Source organism: Sorex araneus, chromosome 3 (assembly GCF_027595985.1).
Source record: "Sorex araneus isolate mSorAra2 chromosome 3, mSorAra2.pri, whole genome shotgun sequence".
In the NCBI taxonomy this organism is placed as follows: domain Eukaryota; kingdom Metazoa; phylum Chordata; class Mammalia; order Eulipotyphla; family Soricidae; genus Sorex; species Sorex araneus.
In genome coordinates, this window is record NC_073304.1 from 123173012 (window position 1) to 123189702 (window position 16691).

Here is a 16691-nt window from a genome sequence, read left to right on the forward strand (position 1 = left end):
AAAAATCAGTTCCAGTTGAATTGATTGAAATGTGAAGGGCTAAATGTTAAAACATAGAGACAGTGATGTAGAACTCTATACTTGTGATGTCTCAGTGGAAAAGAATAATTTGGCTATTTTTGTTTGTTTTGGTTTGGGGGCCACTTACAGTGATGCTCATGGGTTACTCCTGGCTCTGCACTTAGAAATTATTCCTGGCAATACCCAAGGGACCATATGGGATGCCAGAATTCCTGAGTTGGCCACAAGCGAGGCAAAAACCTTACTCGCCATACTATTGCTCCAGCCCCCAATTTGACTCCTTTAAAATATAGAACTTTTTTGCATAAACAGATAAAACAAAAGAACATTTCAGGAACTTGATAAATTATTTTTATAGAACAACTGATACGAAAGAGGATGGGTATCCAAAATATATAAAGAGCTGCAACAGACTGGGGCTGGAGAGCTAGTACAGTGGATATGGAGCTTGCTCTGAAAACAGCCTATCCGAATTCCATTCCAAGCATCCCATATGGTCCCCGAGCCCCGCCAGGAATACAAAACAATAAGAAAATAAACATGCAGCAGGAAAGTGAGGAAGTAACATGACTAGGTACTTCAGGGAGGGACCCCTGTTTATCAATAAACTATGAAAAATGATGGACCTCAATAATTGCAGTCATATAAATTAAAGCAATTACATTTGGTTAATTGAAATCTGCTTTTCAAATGTTATATACAGAACAATTGTAATAGTTTGCGTTGCTATTGACAGGTAAATTGGTACAGCTACTTTGAAAAATAACTTTATCTGGTAGAACTAAAGATACTTAACCATTGTCACTCTTGCATGTGTGCATGAGGAAACACAAATTGGTGCTTAAAATTGAATTGTTAATTGTAAATAACCTAAATTACCTGTCAGTAGTGGAGTGGATAAATAACTTTTGGTTTGTCACAGCTTTTCCTTTACAAAGTGGGGCATTACAGTATAGTTAATGTGAACAATTGAACTTTGTCTACATGAACCAAGTCACTGCTTTAAAAAAAAAAAAAAGATTTACAATGAAAATACATTGCTAAAGGGCCAGGGAGCTGCCTCAGTAGACATAAGAGCATATACCTTGCCTGCAGGAGCTCTGAGTTTGATCACTGGCACCTCATAGTCATCTTCCCAGTACCTCCAGAACTGCCTTTTGAGAACCCCAAACCAAAAATTTGCATATAAAGAGCTGGAGACTTAGTTCGGTGGGTAGGTCACTTTCCTTATATACAGCTGACCCCAGTTCAATCCCCAGCCCCAAATATGATCCCTGATCCCTACCAGAAGTGATTCCTAAGCACAGAGCCAAGAGGAATAAGCCTTGAGTGCTATTGGGTTTTGGCCTCAAAACAAAACTTAATATATATGCTATATATATATGTATATGTGTTTATATATAGTTTAGGATACAAAACATAGAGGATACAAATATAGCAGAGCAGGTAGGGCACTTCCTTTCACACAGCTGACCCAGACTTGATATCTGGCACCACATAATGGTCCCCCAAGCACTGCCAGGAGTGATCCCTGAGCACCTCTGGGTGTGGCTCCATAACTAAAAAGCTAAAATAAAGCAAGATAGTGATGAACACTACCCCAAGGTTCCTCTTGAGAGGAAAAAGAAGGAGGTAAAGGGTCAACCAAGGGGCTGGAGAGGTAGTGCAGTTCAATCCCCGGCATCCCATCTGGTCCCCAAGCACCTCCAAGAGTGCAAGCTAATTCCTGAGTGCAAGCTAGGAGCAACCCCTGAGCATCTTCTGGTATAGCCCAAAACAAAAACCAAAAGGCTTCTAGTAAACATGGGTGATAGGTATCTTACTTTTTTCATCTAGAAATAGGAAAAAAAAAATTGTAACTGACATCTTTAAAAATCTTGCTGCCTATAAAGGCTTCAATGGTGTTTGATGCCACCTAGTGTTTATAGAGATTTTCATATATTAAGGCCCAGCCTCTGGTCCAGCTGCTCAGAATAAATACTCAAAGCAGGGATCTCCTTGTTTCTTTTTCCTTTTCTCTCTTTCTAGATTTTTCTTTCGTGTGTGTATGTATATGTGTATGCGTGCGTGTGTGTGTGTGTGTGTGTGTGTGTGCGTGTGTGTGTGTGTGTGTGTGCGTGCGTGTGTGTGTGTGTGTGTGTGTGTGTGTGTGTGTGAAGAAAAGTAGTTTTTACTGAAACTTATCTAGAAAGATTCAAGGTTACAGAGAGGGAGAAGTAGGTATTTGAGAGAGAACACAGGCTTCTCCAGAGTGGAAAGAAGCACGCAGAGAAATACGGAGACTAACAAGCAGGGTACCTGTTCAGGGGAGAACCCCAGCCTGAAGAGTGAAGTCCTCCAAGGCCCCCCTTGCTTGCTTGGTGGCTTAAACCTGCTGTTATATTCCACATATATTCTCTTAACAGGTCCTTTCCTTTCCCGTCTCAAATGGTGGCTCCTCTTCTTCCTATCTTTCCTTTAGGATTCTCATCCTAACTAGGAATCTCTAGTGTTTCTTCATCATGACTAGAGGTGCTGATTGGACTGTGAGGTGTGGGACCAGAGTGATAGTACAGTGATTAGGGTGTTTACCTTGCACACAGCCAACTCTGGTTTGATCCCTGGCATCGCATATGGTCCCTTGTGCCCAGCCAGGAGTAGTTTCTGAGTGCAGAGCTAGAAGTAACACCTGAGCATCACCCAGGTGTGATCCAAAAGCCTGGGGTGGTTGTGGGGAGGACTGTAAGGTGTGGTCATTATTTCTGAGGACTACTTTTAAATGTCTTGCTGTTACAACATCTGTTTTACATCATTTTGGGGAATGGATAGATACAGGAAAAATAATTCCTCTGCACCAGTTTTAAGAGGTTTGAGTGTGTATAACTCATCCTGCCCTTGGTGAAAACGTGTGAAAATCTAGTCTCTATGGATGAAGAAAAACAGGTGAATTGTGAAATTTCACTCTATTGTGTTGTCTCAGTTCCATGTGCAAAGTGTAGCTCAGAAAACTTTTCTCCATCCTACCCATCTTGTGTGTTGACAGCATCCGAGTAAGGAAATTGCCTCTCAGGATAACATGCTGAGCCAACAGGATTTTAGTTCTAAAAGGACATCCTTGAGCAAATGAGAGCAGATGGAGTCCTTGACTCTCTTTATCTTCGAGTCTTTCACTCTAACTTCTCCTACCTTTGTGTTGCTGGTTTCCATAAAATCTGTTTGCTCCCTCCATAAAGCTTTTGTTTATATCTGACAGCACTGATTCTGTTCAGGTTGGCATTTCCTTTAAATTTTCATACTGGAAGTCAGAAACCTGTCTTCATTTATGTCTTTCTGCCCAATTCACCTTCCCTCCATTTTATCTTCAAACCTAGTAATTCTAATGTATTATTACTCTTTGTATTATCCTCTTCCCATATTTACATTCTTGCCTTCCTCTGCCTTCCTCCAAGTCCATTTTCTGCCTGGCAGCCAGAGTGATTACTCAATATGTAAATTATATTGCACTTTTAAAATCTTGGATGATTCACTCATGCACTTAAAATCCAAAATTAAACACCTGGTTCAAGGATCTGTGTGGAAACATAGGAGTTAGTCTCGCCAGACTGTTTTCCCACTTTGTCTCCCCATCCCTCCAACCACTCCTATGTAATACCCTCATTGACCTTTTAGTTCCTCATACAAGCCACAGTTTCCTCGTTTCTGGATTATCACATGCTGATCTCAATACTCAGAATACTATTTTCCACACACTTTCTTCCTCATCGAGATCTGCCAAATATGTATTTTTGGATATTTCTTGGACTATCTGATATTTTCTGTAATAATTTCCTTGCGTTTGTCATGCTAGGTGACTATAATTTTTGTTGTATTTGTATAATGTCTGTCTTGGTATTGCCCACAAATTTGTATTATCCATGAAAATAATGACTGTATATGATGGATTCACCATATTTTACTCTGTACCTTATGGATACACATGTGAATTTATTGGCAAAGTGACTGAGAAGTAATACAGAAACTTTATTTCCCTACTGCTAAATAGTGGGATTGTTTTTCGGCTTGGAATCATTTTAAACAATGATGAAAGTAAAATAATTTGTATACAGGTTTTTATTTCTTTTAGGTTAAATTCTCAGGAGTGCAGTTGCTTAGTCGGAGAGTATGAATATTTCTGAAGCTTATAAAATGTATCCAAATAGAAAACTAGTCTGGTTATAATCTAAAACTATGTCCCTTTTTGTTTTCTGCGTTTTCAATATATATATATAATACATAAAACATCGAAAGAGGATATTTAAAACAATGAAACTAAGCTTTCTGTTCTTATAAAACTAATTTATTGAACTCTTGCCATATATGAGTTTATCTTATTCCTTCTGTGACTAATATTATCCTGGTTTTACAAATGAGAAAACATGGACCTAGAAAGTTTAACAGATTTACTAAAGATCATGTGACCTCAGGGGCTGGAGCAGTAGTTCAGCAGTAGGGTGATTGCCTTGCATGTGGCTGACCTGGGTTCCATCCCCAGCATCCCATATGGTCCCCTGAGCAAAGCCAGAAACGATCCCTGAGCACAAGCCAGTAGTAAGCCCTGAGCATCGCCGGGTGTGGCCCAAAAACAAATTTTTTAAATCATGTAACCTCAGACTGTCTTCTGTCAAACTGTTCTGTGTTCATCCACATACCTCCAGCACTAGTACATTTAACTTTGCTCCAGAACTGCTGCATGCTCAGTGTCACCTCATCTAATCCCTTGGCTTCCTGGCTTCTGAATCTGTGTGAATACCCTTCTACCCATCTGTGTCTTGAGGCTGACAGGCTCTCGTCAAACCCATAATCAGACCCCTAAAAAAGACCTAACTCAGTTGACTATTTAGGGCCCACTTTGTGGTTTACAAGATTTAGTTCACATTTGCTTGGTAGTTAGCATTGAGTAAATGTTCATCCCTTCTATTGTGTTCCCTTTTTTTTAAAAAAAAAAAAAAAAACAGGGTGCTTCATTTTTACGTAGCATTGTAATAGTTCCCTTAACCTACAGTAATCCTATAAAGATCACGCTAGACTTAAGAAGTGACATGAAAGACATCCTGTTCCTTGGGGATTCTTGGTTTTAAACTCTAAGCCGGCCTTTTTCAGCCAAGTCCCCTCAGGATATTCCAAGGGATCCAACAGGTGAAAAATCTCATTAATGAGGGACCATGGCACAAGGCTGAGGGACCAGCATAGGATAGGGAGGGGAACCACAGGAAGGAAACAAGGTTAGGAGAGGGCTGTGGTCAGAAAAACATTGAGAAACACTTCCCTAAGCACTGGCAGGCTATGTGGAGGAGAGGCACTCTGTGTTAGGCTCAAAGTATTTATCCGGGGTTGGTCTTCGTTCCTCCCCACCTCAAGAAAAGGTAGACCTTAACTGCCAAGTTAGGATTTGGTACATCAGGTTGCATGATTGGGCGTAGCCTGGTACTAATTTCTCTGGTTTCTCCTAACTTTACAGGCTCTCCCTGCTTGTCCTATTCAGGCCACCTGTGAAGCTGCCTCCAAGGAGGAAAATAAGGAAAAAAATCGATATGTGAACATCTTGCCTTGTGAGTGTCTATAGGGTTTCTTGGGATATCTCCTGAAACTGCAGATTTTCTAAGGATAGAAAGAATCTTGTGTGTGGTAGAAAGATTATTATTAAGAACAGGTTGAGGGGCTGGAGTGATAGGACAGCGGGTAGGGCGTTTGCCTTGCATGCAGCCGACCCAGGTTCGATTCCCAGCATCCCATATGGTCCCCTGAGCACCACCAGGAGTGATTCCTGGGTGCAGAGCCAGGAGTAACCCCTGTACATCGCCAGGTGTGACCCAAAAAGAAAAAAAAAAAAAGAACAGGTTGAAGCTTTGGGACTGAGGTTCCAGAGAGATAGCTCAGGGGTTAAGGCACACGCCTTGTGTACAGTTGACCCTAACTCCATATAATCCAACAAGCATCACCAGACACAGTCCTGAAGGGCCCCAAGGACTATCTTTCTTTCAAAGTTTCTGGTATGGAGGGGGTCGAGGATGTCCACAATCAGTGGTAGAATGCATGCTTCAAGTACATAAAAGCCCCTGGGTTCAGTTTCACTGTTCTCTAGTGATGGTTGAGATATATCCAACTTACTGCTGTCAAATAGTGCTGCAATGACTTTATTTATATATGTAAAATCCACACATGCCTCTGTAGCTGTAGACATAGATATCTCCTCTGACTTGGGTTGCATCAGGATCAGTAAGAAATAAAATTGAATGTAAATGAAATTTAACCAGTGCTCTTTTTTTTTTCCGTAGACGACCACTCTAGAGTTCACCTAACACCTGTTGAAGGAGTTCCAGATTCTGATTACATCAATGCTTCATTCATAAATGTAAGGAACATGAGCTTTCCTCATTACTTTGAGTGACCACTGGATGCTCTCCTCATCCAACTGCATGTTAGGAAGCATATTTTGTTATTTCAGTTTTAAAGATCAAGTGGATAATTTTAAGTATATTGTTGTGTTTATCGTATCATCATTTCTAAAAGTTTCCTAATGCAGAAATATGAGCTTAAATATGTGCTTTCTGGGGGCTGGAGCAGGTAGGGCGTTTGCCTTGAACACGGCCAACCCGGGTTTGATTCCCAGCATCCCATATGGTCCCCTGAGCACCGCCAGGGGTGATTCCTGAGTGCAGAGCCAGGAGTGACCCCTGTGCATCGCCGGGGGTGACCCAAAAAGCAAAAAAAAAAAAAAAAAAAGTGTACTTTCTGTAAGAATTGATAAATCTTTTTTTTTTTTTTTTTTTTTTTTTTTTGCTTTTTGGGTCACACCCAGCGATGCTCAGGGGTTACTCCTGGCTTTGCACTCAGGAACTACTCCTGGCGGTGCTTGGGGGACCATATGGGATGCCGGGGATCGAACCCGGGTCGGCCGCGTGCAAGGCAAACGCCCTACCCGCTGTGCTATCGCTCCGGCCCCAAGAATTGATAAATCTTTTATTAAGTTTGTTTCAAAGAACTAAGAACAAAAGCAGGTCTTGCTTTCTATAATAAGAGAGAACAGGACATGACTTTTTAAAACCAGGTAAATTTGGTTATTTCTCTCTACTAGGAACCAAGACCTAGGAACCAAGACCTGAAAGCAGAAGTAAAATTGGTGGGTGGGGGAACTGGATGGAGTGTAAGGGTAATTTAGAAAATGTTTATGAAGAAGGCATAGTAAACTTGAATATGTTGTGTGCACTAGGGGAAGGAGCTTATAGAGAGTATTCAAAGAGAAAGCAAGCTGGCAAGAGCAAGCCTAACTACTAGAGCAGGATGCATGAAGAGAATACTGATGGAATTTGTATACTCATGTACATATTTTGTACCCAAGGCTGTTCATAGGTGTGACTACCGAGGCTTTGGGAAGTACAGGGAGATGGGGGAAGGTAGCCCATCCCCAATTCCGTGAGTGCCTGGAGATTCCAGTCACAAAGTCCACTGGCCATGAACATGGCAGCGATTGTGGGCTGTGGAGGTTTTCAGCTCCTGTTTGTGCAGATGGTGGGCTTACCTGCCCCACCCCCTACAGGGTGCTCTGGACAACCTCAGCCTTGCACAGGGTCCAGGAGCATCTCTGCAATTTGTTGATGTCTTTCAAGATTTATGTCTACACCCATGTATATAGCAGCATTAATCACAACCAGATGGTGAAAGCAACCCAAATATCCATAAGTGGAAGAATAGATGAGCAAAAACTGATATGTACCTTTAAAAAAGGAGGAAATTGTGGCACATGCTGCTACACGAATGAATCTTGAGAACATTATGCTCAGTGAAATAAGACAATCACAAAAGACGCAATGTGTGATTTCACTTACATACCTCAGCAGTCAAATCTATAGAAAGTACAAATGGTGCTTGCCAGGGGTGAAGGGGACAGACAAATGAGGAATAATTATCTAATGGGTACAAGAGTCTGGTTAAAAAGTTCCGGAGGGGTAGTCTTAACCATTACCTAGGGCTAGTAGGGTGGTTGCCCTGTCTGAGCACTGCTGGAGCACTGCTGGATCTGGTCCCCCATCTTGGGTGTGTGTCTGTCTGTCTGTCTGTCTGTCTGTCTGTGTGTGTCTGTGTGTATTTGTTGCCTAGGTGGAGCCAGTGAATGTTTGCCTTGCATCAGGTGCAGGAAGCCCTGACTGAGCACGGCTGGATCTGTTCCGTGTGTGTGTGTGTGTGTGTGTGTGTGTGTGTATTTGTTGCCTAGGTGGAGCCAGTGATCTGGTCTGTGTGTGTGTGTGTGTGTGTGTGTGTGTGTATTTGTTGCGTAGGTGGAGCCAGTGATCTGGTCTGTGTGTGTGTGTGTGTGTGTGTGTGTGTGTGTATTTGTTGCCTAGGTGGAGCCAGTGATCTGGTCTGTGTGTGTGTGTGTGTGTGTGTGTATTTGTTGCCTAGGTGGAGCCAGTGATCTGGTCTGTGTGTATGTGTGTGTGTGTGTGTATTAGTTGCCTACATGGAGCCAGTGATCGGGTCCTTGTGTGTGTGTGTATTTGTTGCCTAGGTGGAGCCAGTGAATGAAAGATCACCAGAATGAATTTGGTGAACTGTTCTGTGTCTGATTTTGCTGTGTTTGGGGCAGACCACATCAGCAGTGCTCAGGCTACTCCTAGTTTGTTGTGTGCCTAGGAGACCCAGTGCTGCCAGAGGATCAAACTGGGCTTCCTGCGTGCAAACCATGTGCTTCAGCCCTTTGAGCTATCTCCCCCAGCCCATTCCTGAGAGCCTGTATATATTTCACAGTGATGGTCATGTTTGTAATTTGAAAGAGAGAACCTTGGTAAAGAAATGAGATGGTGAGTGGTCAGCTTGGGACTGCTGCCATCAAGGATTATGACGGGCTCCGGGAAATAGGTTGGTTTCAGCATTATGAGGCAGGGTATATCGGAATGTTGCAATCTACAGATAGTGCTAAACTGAAAGTGATATATGTCAGTATGTTTATGTATCTAATAATATGAATGCAGGTAGAGGTCAGTTCTAGGGTTAGTGAGTTTGTGACTCTAAAATCAATTCCCAAAAATCCAAATGATTTGAAGGGGTAGAGCTCTTGCTTTGCATGTGAGAGCCCCTGGTTCAACCAACCCCACATGGTCTCCTGAGCACCACCTCCAGCCCAGTACCCCTGGCTGTGGTTCAAAACACAAAAAAAGAAATCTGGGGACCAAAGATGGAGCTCTCCTCGCAGCTACAAGACCTGGCAATACAGAAACTATTATGTAATCGATGGCTAATGGCTCAAAGATACACTCCATGGATTAGCTGGGAGATACCATCCACTCGGGTCACAGACTGGTTATGTGACAAAGTTTATTGGGGAGGATAATGGTTAGGTAGATAGATATAGATAGGAAAGGGATGCATGATGTGCAGATCACAAGACGGGGAGAGGAAGGTGAAATCTATAGTTTACATGAGCTAGATGGGACATATGACGAGGTGTCACGGGATTTCTATGAGCTAACACAGAGGCGCAACAATAAACTCTACAGACACTACAGGTGCTGACACTCCTTAATCTCAAACCCTGGCCACAGACAATTGCAAGGCCACTGAGCCATGCTAATCGCCGGGGAATGCTGGTTCCCCTGGCAACAGCTCAGCCTCCTCAAGGCCGAGACTCAGGGTTCCCCACAGGAGCACAGCAGCCAAGCTGGTCAGGGAGCTGTGCCAGGAAGAGCTCCACCAAGAGAGAAGGCAAAGGGCTGGTACTCTTGCTTTGCATGCAGGCCTGAGTTCGAGCTTTGATACCTTGTGGTTCTTTAGTCCCCATGGTCACCTGAGCACTGCTGGACCCTGAGCCCTAGTGGTATGGTCCCCCAAAATGAATAGAATCCAGATACTTCCATCTTTCCTGCTTGGATAACTTGAGCCTATTAACAAAGTCTTGTTACAAGAGGGTTGTAGCAGTTTTAAGCATTTCTTATCAGTACAGCATGCATTGCAAAGAAGTTTTTGCATATACCTTTATCTATTAAAGAACATGACCTGGGACTGGAGAGAGTACAGAGGGGAGGGTGCTTGCATTCCTTATGGCATGCTAGTTTGAACCCCAGCATTTCATACAGGATCCCCTGAGCATCGCCAGATGGGTAAACCCTCCCCCACCCCCAAAAATAATAAGTTTTTGAAATAAAGAGCATGATCTTTCCCAGAAGTCTCTCCAGTGCCTTCAGGGCCAACAGCCCATAAGTTACCCCATGCTTACACTTTTGTCACTGTCTTGGGTACTAGTATTGCCCAGTTCTTAGAAATATCTTCTTCCAAGCCAATGAAGGAAAATGCTCAGATGTTACAGAGAGAAGATATGGTCCTGGTAACAACACATTCCGTTGTTTCCTGTAATGCGCAATGAATGTGAAGTATGTGGATAGGATCGCCAGGTTTTGTGGGGCTTAGACAAAGAAACATTCAGCCAACCTGGTGACCTAATACGGCTTGATGTTGAAGACTAAATCCAAGTTCAAGAGAAGAAAGATAGTCCAAAACTTCAGAGTAAAAAGGAGAAGAGCCTGAGCAAAGTCCAGGAAAAAAGCAGTCTTAGGTTATAAAGTATAAGATGGGAAATTGAAAGAGGTGAGGTTTTGGGAAATTGATAGGTATTTGATCTTGGAAGGCATTAAATGTTAAATGTATTTGTTGGGGTTCTTTGTTGCAGAAAACACTGTACTTTTTGGGGGCTGGAGAAATAGCACAGCGGATAGGGCGTTTGCCTTGCACATGGCCAACCTGGGTTTGATTTCCAGCACTTCATATGGTCCCCTGGGCACCGCCAGGAGTAATTCCTGAGTGCAGAGCCAGGAGTAACCCCTATGCATCACCAGGTGTGACCCAAAAAGAAAAAAAAAAAAAAACACTGTACTTTTTAAATTTATTCTTTTAAGCAAAAGGATTTTATTATCTGTTAATTGGGTAGCTTGCAGTGTCTGTGGGAGAGGGCTGGAAGGACAGTACAGTAGATAGGCACTGGCCTTGAAAGCCACTAATCTAGCTTCTATCCCCAGCATCCCACGTTGTTCCCTGAGCACTGCCAGGAGTAATTCCTGCATCCAGAGTGAGAAGTAAACCTGAGCATTGCTGGGTGTGGCCCAAAAAACAAAAAATAAATAAAGTTTAAAATTAAAAACTAAAAATTAGGGGCTGGAGTGATAGAACAACGGGTAGGGCATTTGCCTTGCATGCGGCCTACCCGGGTTCAATTCCCAGCACCCCATCTGGTCCCCCGACCACCACCAGGAGTAATTCCTGAGTGTAGAGCCAGGAGTAAACCCCGTGCATCACTAGGTGTGACCCAAAAAAGCAAAAAAAAAAAAAAAAATGTCAAATGAACAACTAAAAATAATCCTTAAAAAAAGAGAAAAAGAATCCTTTTCCTTTCTAGTGTGAACCCAGCTTCACCCTTATACTCCTGCATATACTCCTTAGGCTACCTTAGTGTGTTCTCCATTCACATTAAAGCCCGTGTTGTCAAAACAGGGACCAGCTAGGAGTTAATATTCAGGTATTTTGTACCAGTGCTCATTAATTTCCTTTGAGAAAGCAGTATGGGGTGTGGCTGTAGCATATGTTTATAGACCCTGAGCACCACTGAATATGGCCCAACAACAAAAGAATTACTTTGAGAGGGGCTGGAGTGATAGCACAGTGAGTAGGGCATTTGCCTTGTACGTAGCCGACCCAGGTTCTATTCCCAGCATCCCATATGGTTCCCTGAGCACCTCCAGGAGTAATTTCTGAGTGCAAGAGCCAGGAGTAACCCCTGTACATTGCTGGGTGTGACCCAAAAAGCAAAAAAAAAAAAAAAAAAAAACAGAATTACTTTGAGCAGGGGCTGCCTAGGTCATGTTATCTTTGATTACTGTTATCCAAAGCTAATCCCTGGAAATTTCTAGAATGGAAATCCTTGCTCGTTGCCTGAACTTTTTTTTTTACAAGGAAGTCTTTGTTAACTTGTTTTCAGTTTTTCTGTTTCAAAAAAAATTCTAAAGAGTTTTTTTGTTTTCACCTCTTTTCCTCTCCCACTTTGCAGGGATACCAAGAAAAGAACAAATTCATTGCTGCACAAGGTAAAGTAATGAAAAATTTTTTACTCTTGGGCTTAACTCCCAGTGGTTTTGAGTTTTTCCTTCCAGATGCTAAAGAGATTAATAAGAATGCAATAGCTGTTCCGTTTTCATACCACTTGAAAGAAATATGATTTCTCTTCAGGTTTAGAGCTGAGAGCCTGCCTCTATCAAAAATCCTTGAAAAGAAATCCTTCTGGGGGCTGGAGTTTCTGGCCTCTTGGGAGAGCACCTGTTGTGTGTGCTAGCTCTGGGTTTGGGCTCTCTCTGGGATGAGGTAAGGTCAGCGGAATGTATGGGGTGGGAAGTTCTTTTATGTAAGTATCCCGCCCTCATGGCAGAGCCTGGCAAGCTCCCCAGGGCATATTCGATATGCTGAAACCAGTAAGAAGAAGTCTCACAATGGAGACATTACTGGTGCCCGCTCAAGCAAATCGATGAACAATGGGACGACAGAGCTACAGTGCTACCAAAAAAGATTGGAGAGTCTTCTTTCCTTTAAGTGCACACACGGTTTGAAAAGGCCCTATGTCTTGGGACTCTTCAGGAGCATTTACTTCTAGTCAGGCTACTCAGAGTATAGTTTGGAATCAGGGTGCTAGAGAGATAGTATGGGGTTAAAGCACTTGCCTTACATGTGACCAACTCCGTTTGAAGTCTGACATCACATGGTCTCCCAAGCATCACAGGATGCAGCCTTGGTGGCCCCTGGGCACTGCCAGACCCAAAGCACCACTTGGAGTTAGTCTCCAGAAAGGATCCTCACCAGGTCCACCAGACTCATCTCCCTCTACCTGAGTTCTACTTTCAGTCACACCTAAGTAGTTTAGGGACCCTTAGAGCAGGATCCCTAGATCCTGTACACACTCAGCACTCATTTCATAGCCTGCTAACAGATGTCTTCACCTCTAAAATTCTATTAAAAACACTATGATTAAGTTAAGTCAGATTTGGGGTTAACATAATGTTCATTGGGATGGAGAGATAGTACAGAGGTTAAGATACTTGCCTTGCCTCCCACTGGCCCTGATTTAAATCCCCCAGCACCACATGTCGTCCCCCAAGCACCACCAAGGGTCACTCCTGAGCACCACTCAGGTGTGGCCCAAACCACCCCACCACCTCAGAGAAGGTTTGTTATGTACATTATTATGATTATACAAATGTTAATCAGCCGAAGCACCGAATACTGTCTTTTTATATATTCTTTTTTTTTTTTTTTTTTTTTGGGTCACAACCCAGCGATGCTCAGGGGTTACTCCTGGCTCTGCACTCAGGAATTACTCCTGGCGGTGTTTGGGGGACCATATGGGATGCCGGGGATCGAACCCGGGTCAGCCGCGTGCAAGGCAAACGCCCTACCCGCTGTGCTATCGCTCCGGCCCCTATATTCCTTTTTTTAAAAAAGTTTTTCTCTTTGTAAGAAATTAATCATTGCCCTTTTCTTATCCTCTTAGTATTTTATAAACAGCAATAATTTTTCCCCAAAATTTATAGTTTAAAAGTAAGCATATCCTCTTGAGTACCTTCACATACATGAGATTTAATTTTTATTTGGGAATTGTTCTAGAAACATCTCTCCATTCTGAATTGGTTGAATTTAAGCCTCTGATAGAGTTATCTTCCTGAGTCTTCCCTTAAACAATACCTTGAGAGTTGTTAGCCTCTCTCCTATGTCAGGCCCCAGTTTTCTCTGTGTTTGTGCCCTCATTTTTACTTCATAATCTGTAGTGTTGGGGCCAAAGAGATAGTATAACAGGTAGAGAGATAGTATAACAGGTAGAGTGCTTGCCTTGTGCACATGGCCAACACAGGCTCGATCCCCAGCATCCCTAATAGAAAGAAAAAGAAAAAGAATAGATACATAGAATTCTAATGTGTCTCCGGAAAATATTGGGAGACATAGGTTTTAAATTGCAACCTGAGCAGGTCGCCAGTATTTCTTTTGACAGTCTCAGAGCATGGTAGGGCCGACTAACAAAATATAAAGAACTTTGGGGCTGGAGAGATGGTACAGGAGGTATAGTGCTTGACTTCCATGCAGTTGACCTGGGTTCAATCCTCAGAACCACATAAGTTCCCTGAGCACAGGCTCAGGAGTAAGCTCTGAGCATAACCAGGTATGGCCTAAAACCTCCCCCAATTTTTTTTTTTTTCAGTTTGCATTTTGGGTCACACCCACCAATGCACAGGGGTTACTCCTGGCTCTGCACTCAGGAATTACTCCTGGCGAGCTCGGAGGACCATATGGGATGATGGGAATCAACCCAGGTCAGCTGTATGCAAGGCAAACGCCCTACCCGCTATGCCTCTCCCCCAAATTTTTTATATCAAATAAAAGATGTAAAGAATTTCAACTCACTGTCTGGCCCATGTTAAGTATTGCATGAGCTTTAATGACGTCTAATGTTCAACAATAAACATCCTTGGGAGACATTGTATATTATTTATATTTTGACAGCCTCTGACCCTTGTGTATGATAGATGTATAAGAAATGTTCAGGGGCTGGAGTGATAGCATAGCGGGTAGGGCATTTGCCTTGCATGCGGCCGACCCGGGTTCAAATACCAGCATCCCATATGGTCCCCTGAGCACCGCCAGGAGTAATTCCTGAGTGCAGAGCCAGGAGTAACCCCTGTGCATCGCCAGGTGTGACCCAAAAACCAAAAAAAAAAAAAAAAGAAAAAGAAATGTTCAGTTAGGATAAGTGGATTGTATATGTAGCTGGGGGCACATGGATCTCAAAGTCAGGAATGAGTGTTCCAAATTTCCTCTCATCTCTCTCTGCTTTGGTTTATGTTTTCCTCATCTTTTGTCTGGGCTGCTTTAGGACCAAAAGAAGAAACAGTGAATGATTTCTGGAGGATGATCTGGGAGCAAAACACAGCCACCATTGTAATGGTAACCAACCTGAAGGAGAGAAAGGAGGTGAGTGGAAAAATTCTATGCAGGCCCATAGACCTGATGAGCAGAAGGAGTAAGATTGAGCTGTGCTGTTTACCCTGTGACTACCATGCCACCTTCATCCAGATAGAACCTGAGTGCAGTGTGCCTGCCAGGCTACACACCTCAAAATGCCCAGTGGCCCTCAGGTACACATTCCCTGTGTCTGGCACTCTGCTTCCAGAGAAACCTGAATGACTGGGGGGCAGAGAGTGTGGGAAGGCTGGAGTGCATGCTACTGAGAGTCTGCCTCTGGCACCCACGTTGTCCTCCTGGCACCACTAGCAGTGCCCCCACACATACACTGCGCCTCCCCCCAACTGAAAGAAAGGACTTGGGGCTTTACCCAAGTCCAAAACACAACGGAGCTTCCCCACCCCCCATCCTACTCGCACCCCCCAGTGTCTCGACATTCATTCCTCTGGTTTCCTGCTGATCCTTCTGACTTGGCAAAGGAGCTATATGAACTGACATCAGGGTACAAGGGCATCTAAGGTCCAAGCATGATCTGCAGACAGCCTTCTAACTGATCCTTTTATTGTTGTGGTTCTACACATCTGTCTGGACTGGAGCAATAGCACAGTGGGTAGGGCATTTGCCTTGCATGGGGCTGACCCGGGTTCGATGTCTCCGTTCCTCTCGGGGAGACTGGCAAGCTACCAAGAGTATCCCTGATAAGCTACCCATGGCGTATTAGATATGCCAAAAACAGTAACAACTAGTCTCACAATGGAGATGTTACTGGTGCCCGCTTGAGCAAATCGATGAACAGTGGGACAACGGTGCTACATCCTGTCTGGCAGCTCCATCACTGGTCCATAGCTAGCATGGGTCCTGAGTCCTGGACTGTGTCCCAGAGAGGAGTTCCCATTCTGGGACTTAGTCTAGGACCTTCCATCACCTTGATCCCAGCGCAAGGTTATTGGGTGTGTTGATCAGCAACTGCAACATGATAAGGAGAGTCTTGTAGGGCTGGACTTAAGGTCATTTCCAACCAGACCGCTGATACTTAGAAGACACCAGACAAGGCCTTGAACCTCTGATGGCAGTTTTGGCCTGCATCAGATTACCTGGTGACTCCTCGTAGCAGGTTGCCAAGTTTCAGATAGGCGTGCCCTTAGAGCATGAGTGGTGAAAGTACAGATTTTGAAGGTAAAATGACTTCTGTTTTGCCCTCATCTGAGGAAGTAGAAGGGAAGAGCTAACGATATAGGGCTGGAACCACATATGTTTAAGAGATTGTTCTAAATAATTTGTGCCCCTTGCTGAGATGAGATAAGAGATAGTCAGGGTTTCTGGGGTTTTCACCTGCTCCTTTCTTTTTAGACCCTTTGCATGTGCCATGCGTGGGAGATCTGGGGTAAAGGAATGTGTGTCTGTTCCTTTACAGTGCAAGTGTGCCCAGTACTGGCCAGACCAAGGCTGCTGGACCTACGGGAATATTCGTGTGTCGGTAGAGGATGTGACCGTTCTTGTGGACTACACAGTGCGAAAGTTCTGCATTCAGCAGGTACCCCTTTTTTAGTTCTCCTTAGGATTCTGCTATACTAAGGGGGTGGGGCAGTCTTGTCATTTCCCAGTCTGTGCCTGTCACCCCGTTATTCAAGAGTGAAGGCTGTAGGGGTGCAGGGAGGTTGCAGAGA

General features: G+C 43.7%; 1 protein-coding gene across 4 annotated transcripts in view; it reads left to right on the forward strand.

The window, feature by feature from the left end:
• Positions 1–16691, forward strand: part of PTPRA (protein tyrosine phosphatase receptor type A) — a 140995-nt gene that overhangs the window by 112124 nt on the left and 12180 nt on the right. For all 4 annotated transcript variants that reach the window (XM_055133227.1, XM_055133229.1, XM_055133228.1 and 1 more), the window contains 5 exons: positions 5498–5588; positions 6315–6391; positions 12071–12107; positions 14936–15033; positions 16439–16558. In XM_055133227.1, the coding sequence (XP_054989202.1) occupies positions 5498–5588; positions 6315–6391; positions 12071–12107; positions 14936–15033; positions 16439–16558 (423 nt within the window). The remainder of the gene's footprint in view (positions 1–5497; positions 5589–6314; positions 6392–12070; positions 12108–14935; positions 15034–16438; positions 16559–16691) is intronic.